This window comes from Ziziphus jujuba, chromosome 1 (genome assembly GCF_031755915.1).
Source record: "Ziziphus jujuba cultivar Dongzao chromosome 1, ASM3175591v1".
NCBI classification, from domain to species: Eukaryota; Viridiplantae; Streptophyta; class Magnoliopsida; order Rosales; family Rhamnaceae; genus Ziziphus; species Ziziphus jujuba.
In genome coordinates, this window is record NC_083379.1 from 3,685,640 (window position 1) to 3,703,372 (window position 17,733).

The 17,733-nt window shown below is 34.1% G+C and overlaps 2 protein-coding genes across 2 annotated transcripts; both read left to right on the forward strand.

The window, feature by feature from the left end:
* The first annotated feature begins 688 nt into the window (after positions 1 to 688).
* LOC132800395 (uncharacterized) lies at positions 689 to 5,538 on the forward strand. Its single transcript, XM_060813964.1, has 3 exons — positions 689 to 811; positions 1,567 to 1,639; positions 5,250 to 5,538. Exons 1-3 carry the CDS (start codon positions 698 to 700, stop codon positions 5,459 to 5,461), a joined length of 399 nt encoding a protein of 132 aa, XP_060669947.1. The 5' UTR covers positions 689 to 697; the 3' UTR covers positions 5,462 to 5,538.
* Positions 5,539 to 13,998: 8,460 nt separating this feature from the next.
* Positions 13,999 to 17,637, forward strand: LOC107404724 (ycf3-interacting protein 1, chloroplastic). The gene is made up of 6 exons (XM_016013807.4): positions 13,999 to 14,392; positions 14,503 to 14,547; positions 14,694 to 14,807; positions 15,976 to 16,056; positions 16,785 to 16,946; positions 17,409 to 17,637. Exons 1-6 carry the CDS (start codon positions 14,084 to 14,086, stop codon positions 17,496 to 17,498), a joined length of 801 nt encoding a protein of 266 aa, XP_015869293.1. The 5' UTR covers positions 13,999 to 14,083; the 3' UTR covers positions 17,499 to 17,637.
* The last annotated feature ends 96 nt before the right edge of the window (positions 17,638 to 17,733 follow it).

Sequence of the window (17,733 nt, forward strand, 5' to 3'; positions counted from 1 at the left end):
TCTTAATTAATACCGGCCCTTCATAACTATTGTCTAATTTATAAATCATTTTTCATCTCAGCAAAAGGTTGAAAAAAAAAATATATATATATATATATATATATATTTTTTTTTCCGTTTTGAATGAAACCCATATGTATAAACGATTAAAAAAAGCCCAAATGTGCAAAGAGTTTAGATGGGCCGAATACCTTTTATTTTGGTCCAAAATTTTGGGTCTTGCCCCAGTGATCCCCTAGGGAATTTGGCCCAATGTCCTTATTTTAAAAGGTTTAATGAAAAATACCCATCTTTCTTTAAACCTTTTTTGTCTACCCATTTTTTTTCAATATTCCAACTCTACCCTTATCCTATAAATCACTTACAATTTCTTTCTTCCTCTTACTAGTATCCCACCTACCACATTTCATATCTAATTTCCCTCCCCTCCCCCCCTCTCTTTCTCTCTCTCTCTCTCTCTCTCTATTTCTTATCTATTTTTTTGTTATTTTATTTGATATTTCTTTTGCTCCATTCCATTTCCTTTTCCTTCTTCTCCACATGATTCTTTTCCCTCTCACTCTCTCTTTCTCTAGGATCCATTTCCCTCTTACAATAGAAGCTCTTAAATTCTTCCAGCAACTTCTTCCTTCTCCCGGCGACTTTTCTTTCTTATCTTCATGGCTTCGGTTATCTACAGAACTTATTAGTAGGGCAAATGGTGGTCGGAACCTATGCCATGTCAACACAACCCCTTTTTGCAATCTTCCCTCAAACCTATCCTCACTCACGATACGTGTTCTTATGGAAGATAACAAACCAACCACAGCAGGTAAGCATTGCCCTTTCTCCTTTCATCCCTTTTCGACTTTTTTCGATTTAGAAATTCTGGTCTGGTTTATACTTTGAATGCATGAATAAGGAGATAGTATTATGTTTTAGAATTCCATCATTATCATTAAGCTGTTAAGTAGAACATGTTTTTTGCCAATGGTTATATGGAAAGCTTTGGTGCGGCAGAGGTGAAGATTTTTCTTCTGGAAGTTTAGCATGTCATTCTTTACAATGACCCACTAATAAATTTTTTCATCAAATGTTAAAAAGTTAACCAAGTCTTTTTTCATTAGTTTTCATTATATTATCACTTTGGACCTGGACTTCCAATTAATTTATGCTGGCCCTTCGGACCTGGACTTCGTCAGTGGATATGTTTCATAACAGGGTCCTATAGATTTGGTGGCTAATTTTCTTCTGTTCTAGTGTTTAATTGGCCAAATTTCATATTCATTATGTGCTCTTTTTATATTTTCTTTTTAATGCTCATTCTTGATGTGATTTCTTGAACAAGCTATTGGTACTTCAAAGAGGCATAATGAATTAAAGAAATTGTTTTCCCTATAAAGTGGATACACTAGTCAAACAGAAGAAGAATTTGTGAAAGAACTAAAACCCTAAGCAGCCTTACAAGAAAATACATTTTTCATTACTGTTATTATGATAATAAGTGTTATTTATTAAATATGATTTCCATGTTCTGTGAGGTTTTTGTGTTCCTCAAAAGGTGTCATTTACATATATTCTATACAGGGGAAAGATGGGCGCATCACTTCACAGGTCTTCAAAAAGACAGGCAATACAGTTAAAACCTCCATACCTTATGGTAAAATTTGTTTTCAAAATCTTTTTATTTTGCTTTTATCTTATGAAAACACTTATTTATATGGTGAAAACTGACACTAACTTTTGTAGCTTGTGCATGTATGTTTCATTCGAATATAAAGAGAAATCTACCTCTTATTTTGTACATGTACTTTATCTTATTTTCTGTTTCTGTTGGTTATTTATTAGCATGCATTTCTTCCTTCATATTCGAAGTACAATTTGTTTGTAAGTTATGTCCTGTGTCCACTGTCTTCTTAGTGTTTACTCATTGAAATTTATCTTTTAAGCATATCTTGATTTTGCAGCCCTTTTTTGACATGTTTGGATATGGAGGACCTATTGCATCTATGCATTTAGGTAGGTATGAGTTGCTTAATTTGTGTCCTCATTCTGATTGAATATTTCTAAATATTTAGTTTTACCTTTTTTCATTTCTTTGCCCTATTCTAGGCATGCTCTTGTTTCTTCAAAGACAAAGACTGCCAAGTAGAATGCTTATGCAATGTCTTAAAGTAACACATCAGAATACATTTTTCTAGTTGAGTTGTTGAAGAACTTTTTATTTTTCCTTTTTTACTTAATCATGCTTTTCTATTGTCTGATAATATTAATTTTAAAAGTCAAGATGTTCATCCTTTTTGTTGATTGATAATTTAAGTTTCTTCCAATGAGTTATGGGTGCATTGCACTTTATGTGATTAAAAATAACCTCAATACGTTGTCTTCCGAGGTTCCTACACGAGCTACTATAATTGGCTACTGCACAAAATATCATATGCATCATTGTGGTATATATTCTGTGAGATCCCACATCGGTTGGAAAGAGAAATGAAGCATGCCATATAAGTAGGTGTGGATACATTTCCCTAGAGACGCGTTTTGACAAAACCATGCGGGCTGGGCCCAAAGCGGACAATATCTCATGCGGGTGGTCTGGGCTGTTACATATTCATACAAGTTCTTTGACATTAGCAGGAAGGTTGAGTGAAATCCTTTAATGAGTACATAGAAGAAGGAATTAAGTAGATAACCTTGAAGAACTATACAAGAAAATTTATGTTGTTGTCTGTGCTGATTCGGTGAAGAAATCTGATAAGGAACCACCCAAGGGCACTATAAACGTTTATGGTACACTTTCCTAGCACCTTTTTGATTAAAAATTCAAAACCCACCACTTATTGGTGGAACATTTTCTCAAGACTTTACAATTTTTTTATTCCTATTTCTTTTTTTGGTTGCAAACCCTATTTTAGGTCATTTCCTTGTTTTTTTTTTTTTGTTTTTTTTATTGTGAGCAAAGACTAAAAGAATCATAATAATGGTAGTGAACATAGAAATGATAAAAATAAACAATAAGCATCCCACTTACTATTTCATTCTTGTTAAAACTATATGTTTTCTTAAAGCTTATATTTTTTATGTTGATAATTATTTAATGTTAATTGGTCTTATGTTTGAATGTGCTTAACCTTATATAATGTTGTCTAGCAAAGAAAATATTTAGTTTAAATCCTAAGCCAATATCTACATATGTAATTGTGTCTAACATATATGTTGTACTTGGGAAGTGGAGTGAGAAAATGGAAGTGAGGAAGCTAAAAAGTTGAAGCTCTGAAATTTGGCTTCTCATTCTAACGGGGAACTGGAGAACTAATATAACTCGACTACAAAAACTATTGTCAAATATTTGTTAAGGCAGTTGAGTGTTTGCACTGATGCCTTTTAATGTTTTCTCCAAAATAGTTTTGTCCTACAAACAATTGGAATTCTGAAGCTGTTGTTAATTAGATTTTCTATATCTATTCTTCAAGTTTTTAAGTTCACTTTCAGCTGTTCCTTTGGTAGCTTTAGATGGATTTGGGCTCTACGAGTTAAGTTTTCTTGGGGTAGTGTTATTCTGCAGCATTAATCATGGTTTACGAAGTGAATTGTTTAGCGATATTGTTTTCAATGCCTTTCTTTGAGTTCTATGAATGAGTTTTTCGATTTAAAGTATTTGCATTCATACCGCTTCATAACACTTAATATCCAATGTAAATGCACTTTGTTTTTCCTTTATTTTTTTGTATCAGCATGCATCTTTCTTTCTATTTTTATTTATATTATTATTATTACTTTAATATCTTTTATTCAAGTAAATTATTCTTGTGTCAAATAGATACTTCACAAATATTGTTCTCCATTTTCTTTGTTGATATTTTTTGTATTTATCCCCTTCTAATTTAGTCATTTCTCATACATGTTTATTAATTTAAACAGTCCATTGGGGCTTTCATTTATTGATTTAACTCAAACTCCAGTTATGATGTTGTGGAATCATTTCCCTCTGCACTTCATGTTAAAAGATGCAATGATATGTTAACGTATGATAATAATAGAAAACTATGGGACCTGTGCAAGGAAGACATTTTATATGAGTTCCTCGGTTTGGCTGCGAATCAATTATGCTTTTTGGAAGTTAGCCACCACTATATTATCTATTGTATTGACAAATACACACACATTAAGGGGAAAGAAGCCAAGAAAAGATATTAGAAAACAGGCAAAATCACAATGAATGTAAAATAAGGTGTTCATATGAAAAACCGAGTAAACCAATTGAAATTGCACAAATAGATATCAACATTTACATGCACTTCAAAATTTATACGTTGCTTTTCCTCATTTCATCATTAGCCAGACTAAAAAATTTAGATGTTTTGAATTTTGGAGGTCCATTTGGTTCCTATATTGGTCAAAGTAGTGCAATAGTATTATTACCTATATTCTTCTTGTTCAGTTCATATTTGCTGACCTTCAAATTAAGGTCAACATTGAGTTCCTTTCATTGTTGTATATTTGTACATTCTACACACAGGGAGTTGGCATTTTGATCTCTGACTTGGTTGGAACTATTAATGGATCCTCATTATCTGTATAACAATGTTCAAATTAATATCTATGCTTTAGCTTTCTACTTTATTTTACCAAACCACAGAATTTCCACCTTTATCTAAGAACTTTTTTTCTCCTGTGCACTTAATAACTAGATTTTAGGATTTTAAAAATTAAGCAATTTATTTGTCACATGTTTTGAAACATTGTTAATTTTTAAGAAATGCTCAATCCTCCCTGCTATTTGTTATGTGGGATGAACTTTTTTCTCTTTAGGGTGAAAGGAACTGGTGGAAGATTATTCACTCAATTGTATTTGTGTTGTCAGCATATTATGGTATCATGAAGCTCTTTCACTTTAGGTTTCTATTCAAAATTTCAAGGACCACAAGAACCACAGCTGTTGTGGTTTGGATTATTGGTAGGTCCATGGTAGGAGCCGCATTTGATGATTATTATCTTCTTGGGAACATATTAAATGTTTTATATGAGAAGTCTACTTGCTGTTGATGTTTTATGATATCTAAATATCCACAGTTATAGTTTTAGTTAACTTTTAATGTTTTTATTATGTGATTACTGTGTTTAATATTATATTGGTTGATATTATATTGGTTTTGTTATAATTTAGCAGTTTTTTTTCCTTGCATTAGAAGGCATGGTCTACTATAATTATCATGAGGAGGAAGGGCAATACTAGAGTTTGTAATGTTTTTGAGCTGTTTTGTTTGCAGACATGATTGAAGAATTAATCAACAAGGGGTATGAACGTCGAAATAACGCAGCTGCAATGCAAACTCTTGTTACTAATTGGTTGGAAAATATCATGCAAGAGCGCTCAAATAATGGCAGAGGCTTACGTGTTATTCCATTGAACTTATACGAGTTTCAAATTGTTGGCTATGGCATGTTCGTTGGAGTAGTCAACTTAGAAAATAAGACATAATCATGCAAGGAATTCGACATTGATGGATTTCCTTGTGTCCATGCAATTGAAGCATGTAAGCATCGACATATTTCTCCATATATCCTTTGCTTGGTGCATTACTAAGTTGACTCACTCTGTGACGCATATTCGGAAACCATATATCCACTTGGAGATAAATGTTAGTGGCATGCTCAAGATGATGTCATAAACCAGCTTGTATTTCCACCTAAGATTGGAAAACAGTCAGGAAGACCAAGAAAGAAGAGGATTCAATCTCAAGAAGAGGAGCATCTTCAATATAGATGCAGGGGATGCAAACAGATTGGTCACAGCGGCTGATCATGGTTGGCCGCCGTACCTCTTGATCGCACTACCAACCAACAGCACCATTCAACTGAAGGACCATAAATTGCTCTACGCTATATTAAGCCAATGGGGGCATGTTATGCAGTATTCGTGTGTTATGCAATGTAGTAAGGAATGCAATTAGTAGCTCAACCGCTAACATGTGTTTTGGCATAATAGATGTTGGTTTTATGTGTTGCTTTGTTGGCAAAGTCATCCGTCGTATTGTGTTTTTAAAATATCATTATGTGTTCATTTTTTTGTAGGTTTCTTACTGTTTCACGAATGCTATTACTACCCAATGGTAATTACCGATGCATCGTCGGTAATCGACATTTGTCCATCGTTGTAAAAAAATCACCACAATTCCATCCGACAACTTTAATCGTGTGTGTTTCCACCGAGAATATGCTAAATCTAGCTTTATTAATGATAATTGTTGACAAAGTAAGAGAAAAATGACATTAAGAAGTGAAAGCATTCAATTTGTAGTTGCTAGAAAAATTACAATAGGTTTTATCGGTAATTACCGAAACCCCTATGGTAATCCCATTTTACCAATTTTTTGGCCCCCACAAGTCCCCTAATGTGTGTTAAATGCAAAAATATGCAAAATATACATTTTTCAATGATCCTAAAGAGAAAAAACTCCAAAAGTTCTGAAAAAGTTCTCAAATTGGCATAAAAATTTGATACCGTAGGGCCTTCGATAATTACCGAAGAAACCTGCCGTAATCAATTTATAGTTGCTGGAAAAATTACCGTAGGTTTTATCGGTAATTACCGAAACCCCTATGGTAATCACATTTTACTAATTTTTTGGCCCTCACAAGTCCCCTAATGTGTGTTAAATGCAAAAACATGCAAAATATACATTCTTCAATGATCCTAAAGAGAAAAAAACTCCAAAAGTTCTAAAAAAGTTCTCAAATTGGCACAAAAATTTGATTACCGTAGGGCCTTCGGTAATTACCGATGAAACCTACTGTAATCAGTTTAAACTTGCCGGAACATTTACCGAAGCTTTCATCGGTAATTACCGAATGCCTTATGATAATCACATTTGACAACTTTTTTGGCCCCTATAAGTCCCCTAATGTGTGTTAAATGCAAAAACACGCAAAATATAATTTCTTCAATGATCCTAAGGAGAAAAAATCCCAAAAATTCTGAAAAAGTTCTCAAATTGGCAAAAAAACTTGATGACCATAGGCCTTCGATAATTACTGATGAAACTTATGGTAATCAATTTAAACCTGCTGGAAAAATTATCGAAGGTTGCATCGGTAATTACCAAATGCCCTACAGTAATCACATTTGACAACTTTTTTGGCCCCCACAAGTCCCTTAATGTGTGTTAAATGCAACAACATGCAAAATATACATTTTTCAATTATACTAAGGAGAAAAAACCCCAAACGTTATGAAAAAGTTCTCAAATTGGCAAAAAAACTTGATTACCATAGGGCCTTCGGTAATTACCGATGAAACCTATAGTAATAGATTTATACTTTCTGGAAATATTACCGATGGTTTCATCGGTAATTATCGAAGGCCCTATGATAATCAAATTTTTGTGCCAATATAAGAATTTTTTCAAAACTTTTGGGGTTTTTTCTCCTTAGGATCATTGAAGAAAGTATATTTTGCTTGTTGTTGCATTTAACATACATCAAGTGACTTGTGGGGGCCAAAAAGATTGTCAAATGTGATTACCGTAGGGCCTTCGGTAATTACCGATGAAATATTTGATAATTTTTCCAGCAAGTTTAAACTAATTACCATAGGTTTCATCGGTAATTACCAAAGGCCCTACGACAATCAAGTTTTTTTGTCAATTCGAGAACTTTGTCAGAACTTTGGGGTTTTTTCTCCTTAGGATCATTGAAGAAAGTATATTTTGCATGTTTTTGGATTTAACACACATTAGGGGACTTATGGGGGCCAAAAAAGTTATCAAATGTGATTACCGTAGGGCCTTTGGTAATTACCGATGAAATCTTCGGTAATTTTTCCAGCAAGTTTAAACTGATTACCGTAGGTTTCATCGGTAATTATCGAAAACCCTAAGGTAATCAAGTTTTTTTGCAATTTGAAAATTTTTTCCTAACGTTTGGGGTTTTTTCTCAGAATCATTGAAGAATATATATTTTGCATGTTTTTGCATTTAACACACATTAGGAGACTTGTAGGGGCCAAAAAAGTTGTCAAATGTACCGTAGAGCCTTTGGTAATTACCGATGAAATCTTTGGTAAATTTTCTAGCCAGTTTAAACGGATTACCGTAGGTTTCATCCGTAATTACCGAAGGCCCTACAGTAATCAAGTATTTTTTGCCAATTTGAGAACTTTTTCCTAACGTTTGGGATTTTTTCTCCTTAGAATCGAAGAACGTATATTTTGGATGTTGTTGCATTTGACACTCATTAAGGGACTTTTGGGGGCCAAAAAATTGAAGAAATGCGATTACTACTGAGATTTCGGTATTTATCGATGAAACCTACGGTAATCAAATTTTTTTGCCAATTTGAGAATTTTTTCCAGACTTTTGGGGTTTTTTCTGTTTAGGGTCAATGATGAATGTATATTTTGCATGTTTTTGCCGAAAACACGCATTAGCGGACTCTTTGGAGTCAAAAAATATGTGAATTAATGTTACCGAAAGCGTATCGGTAATCATCTTTGTTTGAATTTTTATCACTACCAAAGGTCTTCTTTTCTCTTATTTTGTCAACGATTATCATGACTAAAGCTAGATTCTGCATATTAAGATACCATTAATATAGGATGTCATAATATTAAACATACGATTTACATTGAAAATTTATTAAAGTACAAGTCAACAGCATATTTTTTCTAAACAAGCTAGTGTCTTCCGGGCCAAATAAAAGGTTCTCCTCAATGCTCTTGTATTCAATAAATTTCAAAGCGAAGACGCCACAATCACCCCTACAGAATAGCATTAATGAATAACATTAATGAAAACCAACCACGTGAATTTCCACACGTAAGCACAATTAAACAGCAGCAATAGAAGTGGTTGGAAATGACAACACATTCATACCCATTATCTTGGCAGGGTGCATCCTTGATCATGGTCATCATGAATGGCTCTAAAGTGGGAAGAACTTCCGGATTCTTCTCGTAATATCCCCCATCCCTCAATAGGTAAGGCAGCATATACTTAAGGCATTTCGCATTGTCCAACTCTTTATTCTGGACATATTTATTTCCCATATTTGGATTGTATAAATCCATATGTTGAGCCTTCAAGTCCACACATGCTGCCAACCAATAGGCACCTCCATTGTTGACAGGGATGTACACCTGAAAATTATACCGTAACGTCATTATCCACAAATTGGGAAACTTAATCAGAATTTTTTTAAATATATGTATAGACTTACATGATCACATCTCCACCACGGCACTCTAAGTTTGGGTGACTTCCCACGCACATAGCTACGAAGTGTCGAATCACATGAATATGTGCTTTGAGATGCCTCCCATATGGGATAACGGCCTTTGATGGATGACTGCTAAATAATTAAATAGATACAATATAAAATGTCATCAATATAACATTAAGCAACGCAGTAACATCCCATCTTCTTACCCAAAATAACATGTCTAATATGGCACTGTTGTGGGTGAATATCTTCTCATTCTCAAACCGCCATTTTCGTATGAAATACAAAATAGTATCAATATGCTGCAAAAAACATTAAAGGAAATAAAAAAACAAGTGTGAGGTGATAAATAAAACATCATTCCAAACGTACGAACACAATGAATTTACATGGAAGTAAAGTATATAACTTGCATCGAAACTCAACCATCTTGCAGGGGTAAGTAACTCAGCAAAAAAATTCTTCCCCATCATCATATAAGATGTACACATGGTCGCTCCATTCGGTGCCACCCTATACCACTCATCGAACGCCCTTTCCTTCGATGCATCAATATGTCAATTAAGATTAAATTTGACCTTCTTCTTATAGGGGTCGATGTAAGGAGAGATGACATGATGTGACTGGTGGTAAACTCTACCGAATCGGCTTTTATCACCAACTTTATGCATCTAAGCCTCCACCTCACTCTTAGCTAATTGGTCATGATATGGACTATTAGTTGAAGTACTAATATCCCACCCCAAATGCAAAGGCCGATATGGCACCAAAACCCAGGAATCCTCCACATAGGCTCCTCCAGGTACGATAGGCTCGAACAGTTTTGTACAATCGTCATCCTCCTTCCTACCATTGGAACCGTCTATGGGTGCATAAAATTCTTCGGCTTGCTTTCCAAATGATGGTACCAGAGGGGATGATGGTCGCACCGAAGATGATGGTGAATGGGTGTGCATATGATGTTCGGCCTCCAAAACACAGTGGTTATTTTGCAGTTCCCAAAAACTAACAAGTAATTATTGAATTACAATATATAATTTAATAATGCTGAAACGCTAAAGTATACTATGTTGTCTAAATGATACCTGATGCTTCAGTTGGTCAATAACAGAACTAAGCATCTTCCTTAATGATGCGATCTTTTGCTTCACTTCGTGATGACAATCATCCACAAATTTCTTTAATTCATCAAATTTTGCCTCCAAGCAAGCAAGCTAATTAATATCAATATCCAAAACATAAGTTAATATATATTAGTACAACATATGAAATGCAAATTTGCGTGCAAGTAACAATTGCATACCCTGAAATTAGCATCTGGAGGGGCACTAGAATGCTCCTCAGCTTTGGACGCATCTTTAGCACCAATGCTGGCTATCGGTGCTACAAGTGATGGTGTCGTATAGCGAACTTTATGTATGTTCACTGCTATTGTTTGCCAGTAATCCATAGTCTTCTCCTCATTGGTAGCGTCTAACCTCCAGTGCGCAACATACTGCATGAAATGAAAAAAGGAAAAAAAAAGTAAATTTGAAAACTGGACATTGATAATGTAACTTGAATGTAGTCGTACCATATAGTTTAAATAAATTTGCCTCACCTTGCTATTTGAGGTGAACCAATAATGGACAGTAAAATGGCTTGGTTGACTTGTAGCATGCCATCCAAGGATCCTCGGACAATGGATTTCCCGCCGCTCGACAAAATGGTTACCAAAATCAGGGATTGCTTCAAACCCCCACACCTACAAAATATAAATTATAGGTTATTAAATATAATTTTTAAGTAAACACTACATGTATTAAATATATTACCGTACTTGAAACACCAATGGAAAACCTACGATTGTGATTTATTCTTTACTGCACGTCCTCTATGGTGGAATGCATTGTGCAATGAGTCAATTGTCTCCTTGTAGCTCAAAAACCCCCAAGGGTAGGAATTAAATACCTCCATATCAGCAACCAAATCAATGAATTTTCTATTTATTTGAACCCTCGGATCCATTCCGAGTACACCATGAACTAAGAAATATAGTAATGTAATTCCTACAGCATCCCAATCATCCACATAATCTGTACCCTTGAATATTCGAGCCAGTTCGGGCAGTTTCAAGTCAGTCATGTCTTCTAGCAACCTCGTGCGCAGCTCATTTCCTTTTGGATTTAGCATATCATATATGGAAGGGCACCTACAAAACTTTAAACCACTAATTAGTGCAAATTCCCACTTCGTAAACTGCACTCCAAATCCGCCGAAGTTAAACTCCAGTACTTCTGGATCGTTGGACACAATTCGTCTGCAAAATAGGTGATGCACTAGATGGCCAGAGAACTTGAGGTTCTTCATGTCAAGTAAGTGTCCAAAACATGTTTGTCTATACTTTTCCAGCTGCTCACTTATGAGGACACTTGTAATTACTTCATTCGCTTCTATTGGATTCCCGAATGAATGTGCCCTAACTTTAAATATATCGGCATTCTGAAAGATCCGTTCCTTTGGAGCGTCATTGGCCTGCAAAATGAATTACAGAAATGGAACAAATGTCAACCATTTAATCATACCCTATTTTTCCACCCTACCTTGATAATAATAATTTTCAACCAAATGTTAAGACATATGGGTTCACATTTTTGCACTAGTGGTAATTACCGATGAAACCATCAGTAATCAACCTACAATGAACTAAAAAAAATCTCGATGGCCATTGGGTGAAGCTTTTCTGAAGTATTCACATTTATGAATAAATACCGACAGATCTATTATCACTTACCGCACTAAACTACATAAATGAATATAAAACTTACCATCTCAGATGGGGAAGAGGAGAGTGGAATGTGCCCTGGAAGTTTGGTGGTTTCTTTCTCAGCTTTGGATTGATGCCTAATAGTTCGTCGACGCTTAGAGTCGGGTGCTGATATGCTGCCACTGCGTCTCTTAGTTTGCATCATCTTAACTCCCTTCTTCGATTGAGATCGCAAATTCCTTTTTTGTGCCATTATAAAATACAACCTATAAATTTAACTTGACAACATTAATAACTTTTTAACTACCTTTAGCCACATAGTCAACTATGTATGCATATATAAATAACCATAATCCTAAATTACGAACACATAATTTATATAATTCTAAACAATACAAAATAACCATTTCAATTTAAATTGCCAATGCTGCTCATTTTCATCTACATTTAAAGTGTATATATATGTGTATATATATATATATAACTACATATAAACAACTTAAAATAACATAGAATTTGATCAAACACATTTATTTATCCAACCAATTCCACATTTTTTATCACTTCCAAAATTAATTTATATTAGTTTTAATTTTTAAGCTTGTGCCAAACTATAAACCTTAATCAACTCCATATTTTTTTCTCCTTTTGAACCCCAAAACTCTTTTTAAAAAAAATTAAAAATAAAAAAAAAGGTTGACATCATCGATTACATCAGCAAAACGACAAGTGGTCCCTCACACACAAACAAAAACGACATGTCGTTTCTAATTAAAGACATGTCATCTTAATAGGACGACGTGTCGTATGGCTGGCCGACCGAACGACATGTCGTTAGTAACAGACGACACATCGTTCGCTTCTCCTTTAACCTCCAGCTGGTCGACCCGAACCGGGTCTCGTACCCAAATTCTGACCAGAAATTTTCTCCCACCTTCGGCCACCGTTTCAGGCCAAACCGGTCCCTTTTTTTCTTCTCTTCATTTCCTACTGATACCCAGTGTCAATCTATCCTAAAACTTAAATTTTAATAACTTCCATATAAAAACCTTAATCTAACATAAATTTCAAATTTTTAACCGGTTTTTTAAACATCAATAAAGCGATTCACACTTCTAAATATATCACATTGTACTCAAGAAATATTATATATTTTTAAAATTCCAAGTATTTGATGTAAATATGAAATCCACAATATATATACATCACACACGACAATAAACAAAAAACAAAAAAAAAAATTACCTGATGATGCTTATAAGTGGATTAAAAAAATAGAAAAAAATAGTTTTTTGTTTTTTAGTTGAAAAGTTAAAAGGGTTTTTCGTGGTGTGTAATATGATGTAGAATGGGATGAAGTAAAGGTTTTTGGTGGAAATAGATTGGAAATTAATATAAAAGGATATGGATGTCTTTTGAAATTATTTTAAGATTATAATTGATATGGTAAAAATAAAAAAAAATTGAAAGAAAAGGGGTATATTTCATTAACGCCCTGCCAAGGAGGGTAAAGGGCCAAATTCCCTCCTATATTTAGGTGTAATGTCCATAATTTGGAAAAAAACCCAATTCAGTGTCCTCATATGAAACGTGCACATTTTTTGAAAAAAGAACTGGGCATTTCATTTTTTTTCTTTTTTAGCAGAGGAGAGAAACCCCATTCATTTTCTTCTCTATTTAATTACTGAACTGTCCACCAAATTGCCAGTCTTTATGCTCAAATTAAAGTGTTTTTCACTTAGTTTCTCTTTCCAAATTTTCCAAATATCCCTTTGCATGTTGAAAAGAAAGTAGATTTTTAAAAACATCTATTTTTTGTGTTTTCAAACAAATTTTCTGACTCCAAATGAATTTTTTTGTATTAAGACAAGATTTTTAGCTTATTAAAGTATTTAGTTTATTTATCAAGCAAATAAAATAGAGCATCATATAATGATACAAAAAAAAAAAAGAAAAAAAAGAAAAAAAAAAAGGGGCACACGCACAATTCAAAAAGTGATTGGAGAGACAGAACTGCACTTAGCAGTTGGCAGTTTGTGTGCATTTTCGTAATATTTGGCATTGGCATCTTATCTTATCGTATCCTATATTTGCAAATCACAGAAACAGATTAAAAAATTAAAAAAAGAAAAAGAAAAAATGCCGTTGAGTGTGCAAATGCTTCAATGGGCGCCAATTTCATCCACCCCTTCTTCTTCTTCTTGCTTTGGTAGGTTTGCAGTTTTGGTTCACTGTTACCATCGTTCCTTCAATTCCTATCCCAATGGCGGAGTCTCAGCTCTCAACCTCGGTTTCCACTATCTTCCAACCCCAAAGAGGAGAAGTGCAATCGTTCTCGCCGGCATGGAAGACACTGAACTCCGAGCTTCAACTACCCCACAAGATAACAAGCTCGACAAAGACGATGCCGATCCTCAAGACCTCGAATACGTCCGCCAAATCAAAAGGGTATTATTTTATTTACCATTCACTAATCCTTGAATGATCTCTGTTTTCCCTTCTTACAGTTTTATTTTATTTTATTTTATTTTTTTCTCTTCCTCTCTTATCTCTATCAGGTTTTGGAGCTTCTCCGCAAGAACAGAGACATGCTCTTCAGTGAGGTATTTGCATTTCATTTTTTCTTTACTTCAAGCCCCTTTTGGTCTTTCAGAATTTATTAAGCTCATTTTCAATAGAACTTGTTCTGCAATGCGGAAAAATTAAGTATCAGTAAGCAATTCATTTTTGCTGTTTCACATTTTTGTAGGTTAAGTTAACCATCATGATTGAGGACCCACGAGAAGTTGAGCGCAGGAGATTGCTTGGCATTGAAGATCCCGATACCCCAACAAGGGAAGATTTAGCAGAAGCTTTGGAACAAGTAAGTTTGTGATTTATTTATATGTTCTCAAAATTTTATTATTTTCAGCTGGCTGTGTTTACTCCTATTACTGTAACTCCAATAAATCTGAAGTTATATTCTTTAAATTTGATTCTAGAGTAGCAGAGAAAAGGCTGAATTCATTGAACATTGTTTACGAACTCATTGAATAACTACTTACAGTATGCGACCAATCTAATGAAACAGCAGAGGTATCAATGATATAAAATGGTGTACATATTATCTTACAAATCTTTTAGACAATTCCATAAAGTGGCTTACTACTCCTACAGCAAAAGTAAAGTGTGGTCCTGAAATCTTCATTCTCAGCACATTTGATTGTCTGTATAGACTTATGGTAGTATGCATGGGCTTTTGATTCCCAATATTGCTTTTTCATTCGGTTAATTTTGTGCATAGTTACTTCATGACAAGACAATTCTTTTCTTACCATGTCAACTTCTATTTGCAAGAAAATATCTTAATTGGCCGAAGTCTTTAGTTTGAAATATCTTTTTCAAATGGTTCTTCATATGTTCAAACAAGGGCTACCAATGCGACAAGTAGACATGCAAAATTAAGATGTGCAACTATTTGAGCACAAGTCTTCTTCTTCTTCTTTTTTATTTTTTTTGGGGTAAATGTCTACAGCACAAGTTTGTGTATACTTTTATTGTGACTATTTGAGCATTTAAGCACTCAATACCGTCATCTGGAGTATACTTGACTTAAAACTCCCACATACAACCAACAAGTTCCTTCCCCATCTGGTAACTTAATGAGTTCCCATCTACCTCTAGATGTTCAGACATTCATTTTCTCTTGCATAAAGATGCTTCCACTCTAGATAACATAAAGTATCCTGAAAGTCTAAGAGACATAACAAAATTGCAATAGTAGACCTTTTAACTTCATTAAGAGCAACAGAAGGTTGAGATCAACAGTTGGAATAGGAGGGTGAGAGTATGTGGATCTCTAATAAGACAAGATGATTGATATTAAAGTATCAATGTGCTGTATTACATATTTCTCTATGTTTGAATGTGAGTAGTAGTATGCAATATGTATTATTGTTAGTATTACATGTTAAGACGTAGCTATCTCTTTCTCATTTGTAGAAATACTGAAAAATTTGATTTCATGAGTTTGTTTTTTCTCAACTTATTAGGTGAATGAAGGGAAAGTCCCGGAAAACCGGGTTGCTCTTCAGGTGCTGGCTGAAGAAATGCTGCAATGGCCCAACCTAGAGGTAATATTGTAATTTTAGCACAATAGTCATAGATTTTAGAGACGTTATATTTTTATTTTGTTTGGGTAATGTCCTTGATTGTTGCATGCCAAGTTAGAATTTTTTTTTTTTTTTTTTTTGGGTCTTTTACTTGTCATTTTACTTTTCTTTATTTCTTCTTTTTTATCTCTAAGAAGACGTGCCAATATCAACATAGGGTTCTTGTAAGAAAACATATTACCTGGGTATACTTCTAGAAATTTCTTTTTTTGGCAGAGCCTTTTAATAGCAATATTTGTTATTAAGGAAAAAAGAAGGGACATAATATGACAGCTTGCTGCTTAATAGAACTATCAAAATTGCATTTTTGTGGGCTGTCAGCTGGATTAGTTCCATGCCACTAGGTCCTTCAAAAAAGATCAGCAGCAAATGATGATATGCAGGATGAACAAAATAAAATTTTATTCTCTAGTAAACTGGAAAACATAGTGAAAGATATACTACCAGCTATTATTTGTGTGGTAACACATTAGCCTATCACTCAGATGATACATTCCTGGAAGAATGTTCTTAACTTGTATTTATTCGTACATCCTTAAAAAATATATTATCAAGCAGAACAAATTGCTTATCATGAGTTTAGATTCCGATTTGCTAGACAAGGGTCAACTATGTACTCATATTTCTTTGACAGGCACTGCTATAAGTATCCACACAACTCAATTTCCTACATGCTGTTTCGTATATAGGTTGAAGCAACAAAGAAAAAACCCAGCAAATCCTTATATGCAAGAGCCACAGATACCGGTATTGATCCTCAAGAGGCTGCTAGGAGACTGAACGTCGATTGGGATACAGCTGCTGAGATTGAAGATGAAACCAAGGATGATAGTGAAGTGCCTTCAGTTGTGGTTTGATACTTTGGCCTTCTCCTAAACAATTTAAATAATGCTTTCTTGCAATTACTGGATTTACTGATTTAACGAATGTGTATCGTTATATCTTCTCCAAAACAATTTGTAGTTACCACTAGTTATGTTATGAAAACAGTGTTCGTTTACTCTTAAAGTATTAGAAGAAAATACACTGCACCATGGTTATGTTGACCAATATTCAAAACAGAATTGTTATATATAATCTAAAACCTAATAAAATACTATATTTTATTTCAAATTGAATTGTTATAGTTAATCTAAAACCTAATAAAATACTATATTTTATTGCAAATTTTTTGCTTCTTTTGGTTCATGCATGCTGACCGTTGATTAAATTCCAAAATTATGAGGGCTGCAGTAAATGACTAATCTAGCTTATTAATTTTGTAGATTCTGTAGTTAATCTCCAGGTTGTATAAAAAGTTTATAATCTTGCAGGGTTATGGAGCGCTGTACTTAGTAACGGCTTTTCCTGTGATCATTGGTATCTCAGTTGTATTGATTTTATTTTATAATTCTCTCCAGTAGAAGGTTATTTTCTTACCATCTGACTTCACCGTGTATAACCATGCCTTTGAAGTAGATCTATTTCAGTGTCATTGTTTCTCCACAACAGTTTGTATATTCCAATCATGAAATGTAATAATAATTTTGTTGTGTGATGCTCTGTGCTTGGAATTCCCCACATAAGAGAGAAGAAAATTGCAAGTTATTTTGTACACACAGACGAACAAATGGACCTGTATTTCTGTGATTTGTTACT

Excerpts from the sequence above, each read along its gene's own strand:
- LOC132800395 (XM_060813964.1), top strand. The coding sequence starts at position 698 with ATGGTGGTCGGAACCTATGCCATGTCAACACAACCCCTTTTTGCAATC. Across the intron at positions 812-1,566 it reads TAACAAACCAACCACAGCAG|GGGAAAGATGGGCGCATCAC; the intron begins GTAAGCATTGCC and ends TATTCTATACAG. Across the intron at positions 1,640-5,249 it reads TAAAACCTCCATACCTTATG|ACATGATTGAAGAATTAATC; the intron begins GTAAAATTTGTT and ends TTTTGTTTGCAG.
- LOC107404724 (XM_016013807.4), top strand. The coding sequence starts at position 14,084 with ATGCCGTTGAGTGTGCAAATGCTTCAATGGGCGCCAATTTCATCCACC. Across the intron at positions 14,548-14,693 it reads GAGACATGCTCTTCAGTGAG|GTTAAGTTAACCATCATGAT; the intron begins GTATTTGCATTT and ends ACATTTTTGTAG. Across the intron at positions 14,808-15,975 it reads TAGCAGAAGCTTTGGAACAA|GTGAATGAAGGGAAAGTCCC; the intron begins GTAAGTTTGTGA and ends TCAACTTATTAG.